This window comes from Anopheles coluzzii, chromosome 2, assembly GCF_943734685.1.
Source record: "Anopheles coluzzii chromosome 2, AcolN3, whole genome shotgun sequence".
Classification (NCBI taxonomy): Eukaryota; Metazoa; Arthropoda; class Insecta; order Diptera; family Culicidae; genus Anopheles; species Anopheles coluzzii.
The window spans coordinates 93,988,224-94,005,776 of NC_064670.1; the positions used below are offsets into that span (position 1 = coordinate 93,988,224).

The 17,553-nt window shown below is 47.9% G+C and overlaps 1 protein-coding gene across 6 annotated transcripts in view; it reads right to left on the reverse strand.

Moving 5' to 3' along the window:
* Window positions 1-17,553, reverse strand: part of LOC120953224 (protein grainyhead) — a 186,055-nt gene that overhangs the window by 37,983 nt on the left and 130,519 nt on the right. For 5 of the 6 annotated variants that reach the window (XM_049607582.1, XM_049607581.1, XM_049607580.1 and 2 more), the window contains 4 exons: window positions 12,387-12,491; window positions 10,532-10,644; window positions 9,656-10,186; window positions 4,432-4,594 (listed from right to left, as the gene is read on the reverse strand). In XM_049607582.1, the coding sequence (XP_049463539.1) occupies window positions 4,432-4,594; window positions 9,656-10,186; window positions 10,532-10,644; window positions 12,387-12,491 (912 nt within the window). The remainder of the gene's footprint in view (window positions 1-4,431; window positions 4,595-9,655; window positions 10,187-10,531; window positions 10,645-12,386; window positions 12,492-17,553) is intronic. The other variant, XM_049607583.1, reaches the window with a different exon arrangement.

The window sequence follows — 17,553 nt, forward strand, 5'->3', positions numbered from 1 at the left end:
ACCACCACCACGTGTGTGAGGAGGAAACAAAAGTGTAGAGAAGGCGCAACAGCCGACGACGACGACGACGTCGACGGGAGAATAATTATTATAAATAAGTAAACTGACTAATAGTTAGAAAGATATAGATACATTACAAACAAGGCATTTTTAGATATAAATCTTAATTAAAATTGCACTATGTTTTTCTATGCATTTACAGTTACACCGGGACGACGTTCCGTCCATGGGGGGGTTAGGGAGCACTGCATCGCTGCACACTGATGCGGATGCAGTCTGTTTTCCTTCTTTTCCTCGCTCTTTCCTGTGTGTGTGTGCTTTTTTTCCTCCGTTTTTGTTGCTTTGTGTGGTATTCACTCGCCCGTTGTGTCCGGTGCATCTTGCAGACATGACGCGCGTTGGTAGGTATTATATCTTGCTGCTCTCTCTCTGCCGCCCAACGTCCGCCCAACGCATTTGTGACTTGCAATCCTTCCCTGCCCCAGGAGGAGGCTGCAAAGTGTCTCGCATGTGTCTGCTTGTGTGCATGGGGCTGTGTGCGGACGTGTGTCTTTCTACATTTCCTCCCCCCCCTCCAGTTTTCTATTTCGCCCGATATGCGCCTGTGTGACAGGAGGTAAACGATACCGTACGCTTCGCCGGACAGCCGTTGACTAAGCCGTGCAGCGGAGGCTCCCCGGAAGGAGAGGATGGTGAAAAATGTAGCTCCGGTAATATTTTTATGTTTTATTAGCCTAAAAACTTGTCTCTTCCTTCACCGAGAGCCCAGCGAGGCACAAAGGTACGTCGCTTCGATGCTGGCGGTGGTACGACTGGCTAGTCTGGTGGTGGTAGAAGTACGTCGAGGTAACGTATTGTAGCCAATTAATAACGAACCGAACGGAACGAAACAAATCAAATCAAAATCCCCGTTTTGCACAACGGGAAGGGGACGGCTGTGACGCGAAGGAATTTGCGTTTTGTACCAACGGTTGTGTGACCTTTGCGGGTGTCCGAGTGTTTGCTGACGCTTTGAATGGGGCGTTTTTTCTGCAACGCTTTATTGTTGCATTCTTTTCTAAGTTCTTCTTGTGTGGTTGTTTTTCTATTTTTTTCTTCTTCTGACAGAGGGGTCCATTTGCACTCCATCAGTGAAATAGAAGTTTTCATTTAGAAGTTTCAGTGCACCAATTACGTTGTCTGCCATTTTTTGTTTTCTTTCTTCTAATGAACCAATCCATTTATGCTCGTCATCAGTGCGCTGCTGCACTAAGCGACGAACCTCACCAGAAAGTGCACAAAACCGGACACTAACTAAACCACACGGTCTGTCTATGGTTGCGAACATCTCTTTCCGCCACAGTCCCAATACAGGATCATTAGGAAAACCAGAAAAACCTGGCCTATACTTTTCTTGGGCGGCGTAAGGAGGAGGAGGAGCAGCAGCGTTAGCAGCAAGTTCCATTTTCGTGTCGGTAATTAAAAGCCACTCCCTTCCGCAGTGGTGGTGATGGTGGTGGTGGAGATGCAGGTGGTGTGAATTAAATAAAAATCACAATCAAACGATGCGTTTGCCCGTCACAACGGTACACGGTGTGCAATTGATGTCACTGCTTGCAGAAGAGGTATTTGCTTCTTATCAACCCTCTCTCTCTCTCTCGCTTTTCCTCTAGGTTCATCACAGAACAGTTGCATTATTTTTATAAATGCTTTTTCTGTTACTTTTTCAACAATCGAGTTAGGTTCGTCTTTTGCTACCCAACGAGAAGGCAACATCATTTCGTATGAATGAGTAAGCATAAATAAACAATACCAATGGAAGCAAAGGTAAATGGGGAGGGCACATACACACATACACACAATTCCATGTGACAAAGCAGCGCTGGTTAAGCAAATTTGGGCTGTCCCGAAAAAGATCCAAACCTTCCTCGCAGGAATTATCAGCCACGGAACAATCAAACAAATCAACCCATCATCTCCCGCTCCCGTCTTCGATGACGAGCGTCTTGAACAAACGCCGGCGCTCTGCGCAGGGGCGAGTGCCGCAGGAAATTTAAATATTTTTATTGTAAAAATGAATAATTACCGAACCGTTCTGGTCGGGGAGGGGACAGAATGCTACAAACTGGCTACACAAAAACCCCTAGAAAGGAGAGAGAGAGAGAAAGAGGGCAAGCCTTTTCTTTTCGAGGCTCTACCACGACTTTAAGTTTTTTTCTTTCTTGAAAGGGAAATGTCGGAAGCCGGAAGAAGGGCATCGCAAATCAAAACGTTTTCGTAGCAACACACACACATAAAAGCCCCCGAAGCGAGCCTTGAGACAGAATCGAATTGATGCTATCGTCACCGTGATGGTTGGTTAAACAATTTTCGCACCAAAAGCAACGGCATATGCTTCCCTTTCGAAGGTAAAAGGACACCTGAGTGTGGAAGGAAGACTCTCGAAAACAAAAAAACTGAGCCCCTTCTGTAGAGAAAGCGCGGTACCACATAACGGTAAAGGATAATGATCAGTAACGCTCGTCGGTTGCTGTATTTTTTTCTTCTTCTCCGTACTCTTCCTTACCTTCTACACACACACGCGCGCGCGCTCCGCTTTTCGATTTCATTGCCCTTTCGCTTTTTTTTGCATCTCACCAGCGTGTACATTATCATTATCTTCGACTTTGGCCTCCAGTTACCCTACGGGCGTTATCTGCACGAACGGATCGTTCCACCCAAAAGGGCCAGGGCAGCATGATGCGATCGTGTGTTTGCTCATCTTTTTAGCTCGTCTTCTCGCTCGGTGTGTCTCCTGCTTGGGCCATGTGTGTGAATTTTCCCGATCCTTAGCCGCGGCGTTTGACAGAAGGGTTGCGTGTGCGGGTTTTTTTGTCTTCCCTCTGTTCGTATCCCTTCGGTTTAGTCATTTCAGTGCATCATCGGGTATGCAAATTTTGGGCTGCATCAGAATGCAGTAAAATGACACCCGGGAAGGCAGCAGCACAACAGCTTCGTTCCAAGCAATTGACAAATGAAACGGAAAACTTAAGAGACTTCGAGACCCTTGAGGGTTGCAGGCGCAAGGAAAGAAAATCCTCTTTACCGTACTTGGGGAGCGTCGAGTTACACGCCGGAGCCGAAGGCAGAGGTGCCATAAATTATGCTATAATGCAATCAAACTCATTGGAAGAGATTCTATTTTTTGTGTTTTTGGTTCAAGCCGACGGCGTCAGAGATCATTTATCTTATGCGTTACAGATAGTTTAGTGTTTTTTTTTACTAAAACAAAAAAAAAATACTTCGATAAAGGATCAAGCTGTATGAAGTTTTATACGGTAAACTTTGTGAACCGCTCAGGAACTGTATAAAATATTAGCTTTTATCTTTTTTTTTTCAACAGAAAAAGTTCACTAAAACCGTAAATCGAACAAATGTTCACGACGATGCTAAGCATGCATCAACAGAGCGTAAGCACGACAACAACATGCTGCAGTGTAATGCACCATCGCCTTAGCGAACGCTACGGTGGCGTGGCGGCTTAACCTGTAATCTTCTCGCACGGCAAACGCCAGCAGCACGTGACTCGGGATCTGGATCGGAACTGGTTCGCTTCCGAACGAAACGATCACGATCATCGTATGGGGCGGAAGGTCAAGGTAAACTGGACACCTGTTGGCTCCAGTCTCTCTCTCTGTTGAACCAGAAGAGCGGCACCAGGCACGTGGCTGGGAAAAATAAAACACGAAATTTACCGTGCAACCGTCCCGGATCCCACTGTTTTGGGGGGAGAGAACATCACACCGAGCGTGATTTGGTTAAAGCTCAGAATGCAAACCACGGTGGCCCAACGCACAGGCCGCAGCCCCAAAAAAGCCGGTTCTTTTGCTTGAACCGGTTTACCATCGGGCAAAACGTCGTTTTCAATAGAACGGTTTTGAAGACGTCTTCGCGCGAACCTTCTCCAAAATAGAGAGCAAACATTCGAAAAGTATGTACCATCATCCTGTGCACACCCCTCGCAGGCACACAATAAAGGTACGCAAAGGCAAAGTAAACAGCGCAATCGATCGATTGAGGCGAGCGTTGCTGCAAAGGCAAGCAATCGAATCAATAAAAGCAACAAACAAATGCTTCAAAAGCGGATTGATTCAATGGGAAAACAAACACTCAAAAGGGTATTGCGAAGGGTTATAAGCGCCGTTCGCGCTGATCCGATGCAGGGCTCGATCGGTGCTTCGATTGGAAAATAATCTGTTAGCTTTTTAAACTACTTCGCCGGGTTGTTGGGCCCATCATCTATCATCACCTATCGCGGGCAGACGGTATCGCTTTCAAAGGAGAATCGCAATCGATAGGGTCGCGGTATTTTTGGGAAGGGTGCTGCCGATGAGCGTTCGTTTGCCAATTTACAAAACTGGGGTTATACATTTTGGACGGACGATACGAATTGGGTGGAGGTTAGCAGCTTACCTTGACGGTTTGATTCTTCAGCGGCTTGTCCGGATCGTGCACGTACTCGAGCGTAATGCCGTAGAACTGGCCCTTGTTGATGTACGTTATCCGATCGTCTTCCCGGCGCTGGGACGAGCTGATCGGACTTTCCAGATAGTATTTGAAGCCAACGTCCGTGTATCTAAAATGGTGGAGAGAGAGAGAGAGAAAAAGACGAAATTAACAATCAGCAAATCCGGTACTAATACTAATATGTAGCAGCGATCGGGTAATTCGCCCGTACCCATGCACGGGCAAGGATAATTAGTCGCGCGGGCGCAACATGAACGAGCGGGAGATTTCAATTAGCGCAAGCGCGACCAAAAGGGAAACGATGTATTCGCGCACAAGCTTTCGGTACGCGCAGCCGCACCAAAGTTGGGATGGTAGATTTTCTACTGTGCCACACAACAACATAATTGAAAGTCTTTCCCTTTAGCGTACGGTTTCCCCGAATCGGAGATGCAGCCCGGAGGGCCGATTGTTGCGTCCGCTCTGTCCCATTCATTACATTCCAAATGCTTTCGCCAAATACGTAGCACACACACATACACACCCAGTGGCTTTGCCATCTTTTCAAACCATCGCTTCAGTGCGGGAGAAAAAACAAACAGTGAAAATGCACTATCTGCAATCGTCTGCCGTGATGCGCTCGCGACAGTGTCAGGTGTGCGCTGTCTCCGCTGCAACAGTGTTTGATTTGAAACCGTTCCTTCGCGCGTTGCTTTCCTCCCTTATCTACCCCAAGTGCCTTCGGCTGCTGATGCTGCCAACTAAAAATTGCGCACAAACCAAACAATCCGAGATGGTCAGATGTTTATCGGATTGGATTTTCTCGCGAATGGAGTCCGAAGACGCGGGCACACAATTAGAAATTTCTAAACACAATCAACCACCACCACCACCACGATGCGATGCGTTGGATTGTTTCGTTCCCTTCCTTGCGCGCCTTGCCTCATCGCTGTGGCTGTTTGATAGAAATTATATCGAAAATTCCTTAATCGTCCGCCGCAGCACCAGAGTGCGCCAGTGGGCTGCCCACTAGGGCAACCACCGAGGAGGGCAACCACATGAGTGTCACAATAAATTATCCGGTGCATCCGCTCCTCAGCTGTCGCAACCGTTCCGCGCGCAACCATCCTCTCCTCTCTTCATGTGCGTGTCGATCAAAGGCGCGTCGCGTTGCAGATTGTCTGCCGGGCGCTCCCTTTCGTGGAACGGTGCGTGTCCGTGTGTGTGTGTGGACTGGCCACCGTACAAGTGGAAATGAGTGCCTACCCACTTTTCTCGCACACCGATGCTCGCGATGCATCAACAATGTGCACCAGAAAAATCATAATGGGGCGAATGAAAAACTGTGCGTGGTTTCTGCCTGTGGCCCAAGATGTCAGCAGCTACGTGCGCAGCTCATCTACTTTTCCTCCCTTCCCAACCATTGACACCGTGTGGTTGTCGTGGACTTTCTTCACTTCTTTCTACCGATTAGGGCACGGAGCGACGGGAGGCTTTTAGAGCGACGGGCCCGGCCACCTATCTTGGCCTGTTGCGCTTAAGGAGATAATTGTGGCATCGGCACTGGTGGTGGTGGTGGTGATGGCGGTCCCGGTTAACGGGCCCAGCGACTAATTGATCGATAATCGAAGTTGCGCGAATTGCGCGACTTTGGCGAGCGGCAGTGATTGTTGCACAGGTGGAGTCGGTTCGCTCCATCGTTTTTTTTTTAAATTCAGTTTGTGCGTGTGCATTCAATGCACCTTCCCGGGCTGATGCAGACAGTGGAATGTCTTTTAATGGAGCGCGAGCTTTTTGCTGCTGCGTCAGTAACAGCAGCTGTCAGTATTAATCGGTTTTACAGGATATGGGAGGATCGATTTAATTGTGCCATCTTTGCGCCGTGTGTGTCGTGGAAAACGGGGCGATGGGCAGGAACAGGCCCTTAAACAAATACCTATAAGCAGATCGATTTACGGAATTTACATGCCATCTTTTCACAAATAAATGGCCATCCGGGAGGAAGCAACATTTTTCAATTTTTAACAATCGTGTTTTTTTTTGTTCTTTCTTGCTTATGTAGAAAGTAAAAAGTGGAATAAATCATCTCAATCTGCTTCGCTCGCTGGCCATTAAAAAAAGCTAATCGAAATGACATCCCGACGGCAACACAACTCTTCCCGCTCGTTCCAATGCGCCCGCCAAAAGTTTGTCCATGAAAACACACGGCAAAAGAAGGACAACACAACACAAAATCGCATTGCCGAACACCAGTGCCATCGGCGACCGTGCACGAAAAAACATAAAATAATTGATCTATGATGCCCAATTATCGTCCACCGAAAGACCGAGGGCCGAGCGAGGGATAGAGAGTCTACCCCTTCGTTCAGTGCGATGATTCGCGTACCATTTCATACGTTTATGACACAGAAGGACACCACCTAATGAAGGAAGAAAGCGCAATGTATGGCGAGGAGCAGGAGAAACACAGCCACAGCTTCACCACAACGACACAAGCGCGTGTGCGGCTTGGCCGGTGGCCCGGCGGCAGCTCGCGACCCGAACCGACCCGGGCGGCATAAAAATGCATGTATGCACATACATAAATTCGTCGTTATAATAAAGATTATGATTATCGTTATGTTTATTTTATGCCCACGTTGCGCACCAACCACGCGCTTTGCTGCATCCTTTTTACTTCTTTTTTTTTTTGCAAGAGAGCACGGCCAAACCCACCGTGTCCATCCGTGTCGACCCCTCTCGTTGTGTTCCTCCTGCAAGGCAGGATAATATAATATGATGTTGGGGTCTCCGCGTGGAAAGAAAGTGCGCATTGCAAATTGGATATTTGCGTCGCAGTGTTTGGTGGGACATTCGTCGCACGTTCGATTTGATAACACAGACACACACATACACACACACATACACGCACGCGAGCATCGGAGCATCAGAGTGGATCACCACTGCAAAGGGCAACGCTTTTCGTCGCACAGATGGAAAACAAATAAGCATTTTCTGGGGGCACCATGCGTTCTCTTAGGGGCCGTGGGAATCAACGAAAAACATTCGTTGCACACGCTTGGGGCCGATTAAATGTAGTTTATTTGGGGGGCTGTAGCTTTTAGCTTGCGTTTTTTTATTTTTGCTGCCCTCGAAACCGATCATCCGCATGATGTCGAATATCATTACGGTTGCGCGACTGGTGATGCGAAATGACACAGCGACGACGTGCCCGGGACATGCTCGGGCATGTGGGCGGTCGATCGAATCATGTGTGAGGCAGGATGGGGGGGACAAGTGGATGATTAAAATACGAGACGCCGGCCATGGCGATCGGCCGGCCTCACGATGCAAAGCAAAGCTAAGACGCGCAAGGAAATACATTATTGTCTTTCTTGCCCAACACACTAGGCAAGGAAAAAGTTTCAATTTATTTCCCCAGCACAGGCTACAGCCCTAGAAAACTGTCCCTCCGGGGTGTTAATAGATGATAGGCCATTAAAATGAAATCAAACCGGTGGGGCACTGGTATGCATCGATATGATAACTGAACCATAGCATTTGAACGGGTTGAAGAAATCGACAAACTTCGCTTCGGGTTCACCGTTTCGGACCGATCGGCGTGTGGCAATGGACATTGCTTGGATACAGCAAAACAGAAAAAGACACGAAACGCCAAGTGCTGGGGCGTCGATCGAGGTAATGCAATTAAAATGCAATTAAATTAACCTTTCTGACAGTGGGACCCACAAGGTGGCAGTCCCGCAGGACCGTTCCTGTCAACAGGCAGCGATGCCGTTGGTTTTTCGGGGTGGTGTATTCATGCGGAAAAACAGGTAAAATGTACACGAAATCCTGGCCACACGGGCATTGCCAGCGCTCGAATTGAAACGTTCCGCCGCAACACCGCAACAGACCGGCACGGGAGAGAGAGAGAGATAGATTAGGATGGACGAAGAAGCAGGAGTAAATCAGGATGGAACGACAACGCCCCAAACCTTATTTTCCTCCTCCTCTGCACACCACCATTGACGCCCGGGAGATTAAATTTCAATTAGTACGACTGTGTGTTGCGCCATTCGGGAGAGTTGGACGCGGGCCGATTCGTGCTGGTCGAAGCGTCCGGTAGAAAGTATTTGTGCGGCGCAAACCCGGATGATAATAAGCCCATCCTCCCGGCCTGTGGAAATCCGGCTTTAAAGCAAGCAAGAGCAAAACCAAAACTACAATTCAAGATCCGCACTGGCGTCCAAGGGCGCGAGCGCAGGCAATTGGCAGGCAATAATTCTCACCATTCGTCACTGCGGCGATGGCAACTCCGTGCGCCCAACCCTACTCGAAAAGGGCCACCGATTCAGGTTAATCTATCAGCGCACGGTGCACTTGTGCTTCAATCACGGAATGCGTTCTCGGCAATTCCGTTTGCGTGGAAAAATGAACGAGCATTGCACGAGCGCGCCACTGATGGTGTTTTGATTGAACCGTACCTCTCTCCTCGTGCGAACACATCGCCCTAAAGAGCATCGCATTACGATTGCACGTTCCATTGCACCCAAACCGCTGGCAAGAAGAATGGACTTGGCAAAACTTCGCTCTAATTATGATGAGCATACAACACCGGATCGCCAAATAAAGCGCGTCCGTGCGGGATGAGCCACGGGAAACATCTATACACAAGAACATTACGCAACCTTCATGGGGATGTAGCACTACTTGGGGGCGGAAGAGTGTCTGTAATTGAAAGATGCCCGGTTAATGGGTGAAGCCATTGGTTAGAATCACACCTCATTAGGAGCCTTTCAACGGCTCCTTTATTTGCGTGGCTTGGTCCTGGGGTATGATGCAACATGAATTAACGATATCGTATTAATCATTGCTCAAGGCGCACACAATGCGCCTGCACCACGCCTGGCATCCCGGCGAGTTGGCAGAAAATTGCGATCATTATTAGGCTCGTTTCTCACGAACGATCTTCCCCGCCGGTTGTTTGCCAGACGAGTGGCCGGAACATGACGGCTCTTTCTCACTCGATTGCTCTCGCACGCGGCCGGATCATTGACTTTCTTTACATTTGATTTGTAGCGATAGATTTAAATCGCAGACCATTTCAAATAATCGCTACTAATGGTTAGCTTGCTCGCGGATTTCACAGCAGGGATTACGTTTCACCGTTATATGCTAGAAAAGGAAAGGGCGAAAGGACGGTACTTACATTTTTGGTATCTGAACTTTGTCAGCGTCATTCTGGCGGCCAAAGTCGTGCCAGGGTCGGGAGCGGGGTGCCGCTGCAGCACCAGCCACAGCGACGGCGGCCGCAGTCGACGAACCGCCGAGCGACGTGGTCGGGCTCGGCTGGCTCCCGTTGATGGCCAGATTGCGCTGCAGACTGGCGACGCAGGCCGGTATGTGGCCGGCTGCGTTCGGATCGACCATACCGATCGGTGCCTGGCACGGTTCCGCATAGTCAAACTGTTGCTGGACGTTGTTCTGGTCGCGCGGCGTGATCGCATCGGCACCGATGCCGGAATCGGGACTGGGCAGATCCACCGTCAGACCGGCGGATGTGATGGTCTTGGTGTAGATCGAGCCCGTCTTCGTGAACCGACCCTCGTACGTGGTGGCCGGCTGTGGACCTTCCGAGTCTGCCGCCGTACCGTAGATGGTCCGGGCCGGCGCGTACCCCTGGTTGTCGAAGTACTCGCGGTAGGTGTAGGGCTCTGTGATGAACGTTGTGCCACCCGGGCTGCAGGAGGGCAAGGGAGAAACAAAGAGAACGGGAAAGATGGCCATTAGTATTACAGACGGAAGTTTGGTTGAGTTTTTCAATTGAACGAAACGTGCTTGAGATTCATTTTGGAGGTAAACAGTGCGCGTCCAAAACAAATGCGAATTGTTGTTGGAATGGAGGGAACGCAATGAGTATTGAACTGAGCGCCATAAACGTAAAGATCAAGATCGATGTCATTCTTTGTTTACCTTTTATTGATAAACAATTAATCGCGATTGATAACGCGTTTTCTTAGCGAATTGTTTCCACATTTTAAAGTACAAATGACTAATATTAGTATAAAAAAGTGGAAAAACTAACCCAAGTCTGTTTGGCGGATACATGTCATACTGTGCGTAGGAGCTGGGGCTGGGTGAGTTGGTGTTCACATTGGAGCTGGCCGTGGCTGCTGTGCTGTTCTGATGGGAAGGACCCTGAGAAAGAGAAACGAAAAACCAAATTAAAATCATATCTCAAAATCGCCACGGTAAGTTGACTTTTTGCGGCAATACCATCATTCGTTTCGTTCGTTTGTCACACATTCCATTGTTTTATACTGTTCGCCCCTGGCTCGACCCAACTAATGATAACCTTATCGTGTGGTTTTTAGCTCGCAACGCCCAAACCGTTCAACACCTTTCTAATGACGCCCGATGTCGCTCGCCAGTACATTTGCACGGATTGTGAAAAGTGAAAATCACTAAATCTCCCCGCAGGCCAATCCGGCTCAAAAGCGGGCGTTTGCAGTTTGATAAACCTGTCATCCTACCCGCCCTTGCGAATGGCTCGTAAATTGGACAAAAAAACACACTCACGGAACAACAACCGTTGCGTGACACCCGGGCGGGATCAAGCCAGCCGCTTGAAAAGATTCCACCTGTTGCGCTGTTGGCGGACCGATTGTCCGTTGGCCCGCCGGTGGGAATGATGTGTAGGTTATATACCCAAGCGCGACGAGCGTTTAATTTTTACTTTTTATACGCGCTGTTGCAGCATACTAGAGAGGGTTTCCTGCAGCTCGTTTACGCTGCCCAGACGGGGCCAACACACTGCTTCTCCTCCCATCAAGCCATCCAACCGGCCTGCTCGGCTGCTGCTAGAGACATAGTGGATTGCTGTCAACTCATCAAACAAAACAAAAAAAAAAGAAGGCGAACAAAATATAAACGTCAAATGTCCATGCCGATTCGGTTCGATCGATTGACGGATTTCTAGGTTTTTTTTTCTGCTGAGTGTGTGTCGCCCTCCCCTCTCATCGAATCGGGTGTCTTGTTGAGACCTGTCTGCTCCTCCTTTATCGATCGGACAGTTGTTGATCATGCCCATAACGTTGTTTGAAACTCGCGGCCGGATGGCGGGACAAGGGGATTTGTTTTTATGTAAATATGCTAATTTTCAGCTTCGAGAGCTTGATGGATGAATCGAAAAGGGGATGCGAAGCCGTTGGGCGGTGTGCACACATTTCGTGCCTTTTTTTGGGGGGAGGAGGGTTGCCTGTTTTTAGCTGTTGGGAGTTTGGCAGTTAGGAAAGAATAGGAAAGAGCGGCTGTGTATCCCACGAAGGAGCTACGGAGCAACTAATATAGGTGATATGAGTGATAGTATTTAATTCGTTTCGATCGAACGACTTCGACCACGTTCGTGGAAAAGGGCAAGCGTGGAAGGCTAGGATTACGAGAGTCGGGTGGGCAAAGGTAAAGGCGATTAAGTCCTCACTCATATTCCAAACAACCTGGTGGTGGTTGGAAAGCAGCCAGCAAACGCTTCGGTTGAGATAGATAAAATCCCCCAATCACTCCTTGCTATTAGTCGACCTGGGGTGAGGTGGTGGTGGTGGGGTTGGGGTGCGTTTTGTATCATATCTCTTTGCTTGAAATATTGTTTCTCGCTCTATTTATTCCAGCTCACTTGACGATTCCGAAATCCTTCATCACGTTCGTCATCTCCGGAGCAAACACGGCGCGATTTGAAACAAATGGGACACACATTTTGAAACCCTCCCCAGCTTCCCCACCCCAACACAAAAACAGAACAGGCCCAGCACAATGCATGGAGGACATTCGACAGCTCGAGGCAACCTGTCACGGCGACGATCGGATCGTCCAGACCCTGATCACGCCTCAAAGGCACCTTTCGTTGGCTGAACTTGCTGCGCACTGGATCGAGAAAGGCTTACCTGCAGGTAGATCTGCGTGCTGCCGGGGGCAGCATACATGGTTTCCGTTGAAGGACTTCCAGGGCTGGGTGGAGGTTCTTTAATGTGCAGTGACGGCGACGATACCTAGAGTATATGCGTGTGTGTGTGTGTGTTTGTATGCAGCGAATTTAGGAGGTTTAAGATTGTGTGCAGCGGTGTGCAACCACAACACGATGCAAGGAAAAAGAAGGCAAAACAACGAAACAGTCAAAATAATGGATGAGGAAAGTAGAGTAGGGGATGTAGGTGGGCATGAGAGGGTGGACCGCAAAAGGGTTTAGTAAAATTGGAAAACTATTTCCCCCGCCGCCGCCGCTGCCACAGGCCGACGAGCGAAATAGTTTGGTGAAATAGTTCGACCTCTATTAATCGCCCAGCTCTTCTCACCCTGCACGTGGCAAGCACGAAGACGGCACCGCTTGGTTCGGTTAATTGAATTTTAATTGAACGAGAAACGTCGCCCAAAGGCATCGCGCATGTTCGCTGGGCGACGGGCCGGACGAAAGAACCGAGCGATCGATAAGCGACGAACCCTCCACCGTTTGGGTGTGTTCGGGAAGGGGGTTTGTTAAAAGCTTCATTCAAGAAAAGATAAATCTTGCGACCGATAGGAGCGGGTGATGCTATCCATAACCGGAGCCGTGGGTGGGTAAGCGAAGGGAGCGAGAGGATGGAAGCAAAAAGGGAATGTGTGTACTCCCTGTAACAGACGCGACAGGGCCAGGTCTGCGGGCACACCTGATTTAATGCGTTCGTGCGTGGCGCCAACAAGGATGCGAGGAACCGTCGTCGCAGCACTGTGTCGCACTGTTTGCGCCGTTTCCTGCAATTTGTTAGCGTCACACCAGCCCCGACCGGCCAGGGACTGTACAGGGTGTGTGTGTGCAGTAGGTGGATTATTGAATGAAGCTTTCACACGAGCGATCCGAGTTTTTCGCGCGAGGTGCGTGTAGTAGGGGTGGCAAAACCCGGGCGACATAGAATCGAGGGAGGATTGGGATTGAGCAAAAAAAAGGGATCGATTTCTGCACAGATCGTGAAATGATGGAAACTACAAACTACTACAAACGGTGGTTGTTGTTACGCGGAAATTTATGTACTGCTGCTCGGATGCGCAAGCGAGCCCGGGTGAGAATGGATTAATTAAAACGGCTCATGATCGGGGACGATAATGAAGGGGGAATGCATGTTGATGAAGATGTGCACGGTCGATCGTTGAACGTTTTCATGTTTAGTTTAATTTCGATTGCATCTTACACACGATAAAGCGAGCAGTCGTACATGCATGTTGCGAAATTAATGTAATTGCGGTGGGAAATGTTTCCATCGGCTCGTTACTGGGACACGGTTTCCTCTTTACCCTGTGATTTAACGCGTCGTAGCGTAGCGTTATTTAACAGCATAAGTCAAAATAAAAGCAAAACCCACCTGCCCGTAACGAAATAGTTAGTAGACAGATTGCTCCTCCCTGTGCAAAGAACCAGGGCGCACACACGCACCGTGTTGCATGCGGTACCGCTAATGCCCGTCGGTTATCACCGATCGCCACCGGGCTTGCGATTATGAAACGCTTAACGATGGCTTTTGAGATTGATCGCGAAAAAAAGTGGAATAAAAATTAAAATGATTGATCAGCATCCGTCGCTACCGAAACCGGGCGGCCCATGCGCCTAGCCCGTGCCCATGTGGTACGCGTACGCCCGGCGGGTTCGTTCTGTGTGTCGTAATGGCAAATCGGGGAGGGTGATTATATCAAGCGCTGAGACAAGTGAGACGGGCAACAAAAGAAGGTCTCTAATAACAGAAAACGCTCCAAAGGCACCCAACCCAGTGGGGCGTTTGGGGAAGGTTTTATTGTGCGATTAAACGTTTGCTTCCTCGTCCTGGTCCTAGGCGCGCATGATATTCAATTTTCGTTGAAAGAATTCAACTCAGACTTGAGTCAACACACTCAACACACTGGCTTAGAATTCACGTGCTGACTGCTGAAGGTCAGTATTTGTTTTTTTGTTCCGTAACGAGCCGCTGTTTCGATTGCTCCAGTTCTGACTCGTTGTGGAGTTAATTGAGTTTCTAAATAAATGCAGACAGACAAGCACGCGGAAGGGCTTTATGTGGTTCATCATTTATTTTTTAAAACACTCAAACGAACGGCCACCGCCGTCGAGATGGGGGTGAACCGATAACTGCCCCCGTTTTTGGATGATCATTGATTAAAACGCATGTATCTTGTTCAGTGGGATCTTCTCGCGGCGTGGTGGGAAGCGAACGAAACTAAGAAACCACCGAGCCACCTTTCTCTACACTCTGTGTGGCTTTGGCATCCTTTTTTCCTCCTGAAAGCTTGTCGCTTTATTTTTCTAAACACTTAAACTCCCGGCATTCCCCTCCCACCCCTACAATCGAAAAAGTTAAATGTTTCTGTTTGATTGATTTTTGTCTTTGGGGTGGGTTTCTTGTTACACGGTGCGTCTTATCAGCGCGACCCCGTCTGGCCAGGACGGGACCAAAGAGAAGGAAACAAATCAAACGCAAACGCAACGCAGAATAGATTGAATGGAGAGAAAAAGGGTACAGAAACAAACGAGAAGCAAAATATGTTGTACGAAACCAGACGGTCAAACAACAAAAACACTAACAATCGTCTGATTCTAATCAAAACGACAACTGTCAAAATTCAATTTCCGTTGAGCTTAATGATGGTATTTGTTTGTTTTTTTTTCTGTTAGCTTCTCGCTCCGTGTTTGGTAGAGGATTTAACATGCACGGATGATTGATTTGTTTTCGTACAGCGAGTACCGGGACGATGTTAAAACAATCAATTCAAATACCTTTGATTTTGTGTTCATTAATTTTCGGGTTTGAAACATTAGTTAAATATGCTCAATCTTTTTTTTTTAATTTTTGAAAAATAGTTTCAATCGCAATTCTAATTTTTAACAGCCACGTGGTTGTGCTGGAAATTTGCGAGGCTCAAATAGCAAAACCAAAAAAAAAAAACGGTAATTCGCGCTACACAAAACCGCTGACAAGATCAGCTACCGTTACGCGCACCTCTCAGCTTGTGGGCTGTCGGTCCGGCGGGTTGCCGATTCTTAGCGTCTTAATATCGATTCTTGGCCCTCCAGCATGGAAGAAACTGGTTTTACGGGGCTGGCGCGATGTGTTTGCTCTGGCTGTTTAGGCCAACCGACCGAACAATGCAGAGCAAACAAACAAATGATCCAATAATGAAGTAAGCAAAAAAAACAACGTACACAAATAAGCTTCGACGGAAGAAACGCAAAACCAACGTTCACCAACGCACCGAAAAAGGAAGTCGATCGAGAGAGAGAGAGAGAGAAAAAACTGTCCAATCATTCCGAAACGCGAGGCTAAAGGGCGCTTGTCCGCGGTGAAGGACAGGGCACCGAAATAACCACCGAAGTAGTGCTTCGGTGCAGAGTAACCTTCCGAAACGACTAACTATATACATCGAAGGTAATGACGACGACGAGATACAAGCAGCAGCAGCAGTAACAAATGGAAAACAAAACAAAAAATAATCAAAAATGGATCACATTAGCGCAAACGCGATTGATACGCGCTGTCAGGGAGTGAGTCGTTTGTCGTTAATTTATGAGAGAGGTTCAGTTTCAGCTCAGCTCGGAGGGTAGTGATTGGGGGGCAGTTTGGTGCCCACTGCTCGCAATGAAGCCATGATGAGGTGAATAATAATACCCACTCAAGCGACGCTCAACTGACTAATCCATTTGCTGAGCTCATTAGAAAAAAAAAAAGAAATGGTCAGAATTTGTTCGTAAATTAGCTTCATTTCGGCATACGATAAATTGGAAAGAAGCGTTAAAATGGAAGAAAATCTCCAAAAAAAAAGCGAACATCACTCCATTGGGGAGAAAAACAAAAATGAAGAGATAAAACGAAACAAAACAAATAATAATGCGAAACGAAACAATTAACTGCGAACAGATCGTTGCCGTGGCGAAAGAAAGTGTAAGAATCTGGCTAAAGATGTAATGACGATGATGATGATGATGATGGCGAAAATCACTACCACTCCCCCTTGGCTTGGTCCGGGGGGGGGGGGAGGTTTTGATGATTTATATAATTTAAGCAAACTCTGTGTACAACGTTTATTCCGGTAGCGAAGTGAAACAAGTTTTTGGCAGAGGAAACGACAGATCGATTGATTCCGATTTCGGCGTCCGCGCGTATGGTGCGGTATCGAGTGACAATTTTTTTGTGCGTCTGCTTTGTGGCTTTACCGTGGCTACCAGACGCAGCCGTTGTGCACACTGCACACATTCACTTTGATCGGTTTTGTGGACCCAGTCCCTTCTCGAGCTTATTGCATGTCGGGAAGGAATTTGTTTTTGCTGCTCCTCCAGCATTGATTATTGAAATTTTATTGCCCTCGCGAATCAGATTGCAACAGAAGGATTAAAAGACAATAAAACACGTGATCATCTAGATAAGTGCATTTTTTTGGTTTTGGTTTTGGTTTGGTTTACTACCGAAACCTGTACGTGCCAGAGAGTGGAAAGCAAATTGAAATGCAACACGCCTTTTTGCCTTTTCGCCGTCGTCGATTTAAAAGGATTAGGTCGCAGGAGGTACTGGGCGCAGAGGCGCAGATCAAATAACAAATGAAACCAAATTTATTTCGCGCGGGAGTAGTGAAAGTACCCCTTGTTGCACCACCAGCATCGATCCTTGTAAGACGGATCGGTTTTTTTTGTCGGTGAGCAACTTTCAAATCGCATCGTCGAAGGATTTTATCCTCGTTCATGTCCTTTTTTTTATTATTACTCACAGATGGAGGGTGAGAAAAATGCGCCAAAGTGGCCAGTGTGTGAAAGATGGACGAACAGTTGTTTTTTTTCAAAATATAATTTATCCCCCTCCATCACCACTCTGAAATGTGAAATATATTTTAACCATCCTCATACGCGCAACAATTCCGTTCCAGCCAATCACAGAAATGGTTGGCGTGCACACGCAGTAAGCCGTTAAAGTTAAGTGCATTTTCACATTTAATATTTTTTAATTGCAAACCCCCATTTTACGGCACACACATATATACACACACCACGTATTGCGCTCAATCGAAGGAGAGACGACGCGCAAGACGTCTGTATTTTTTCGA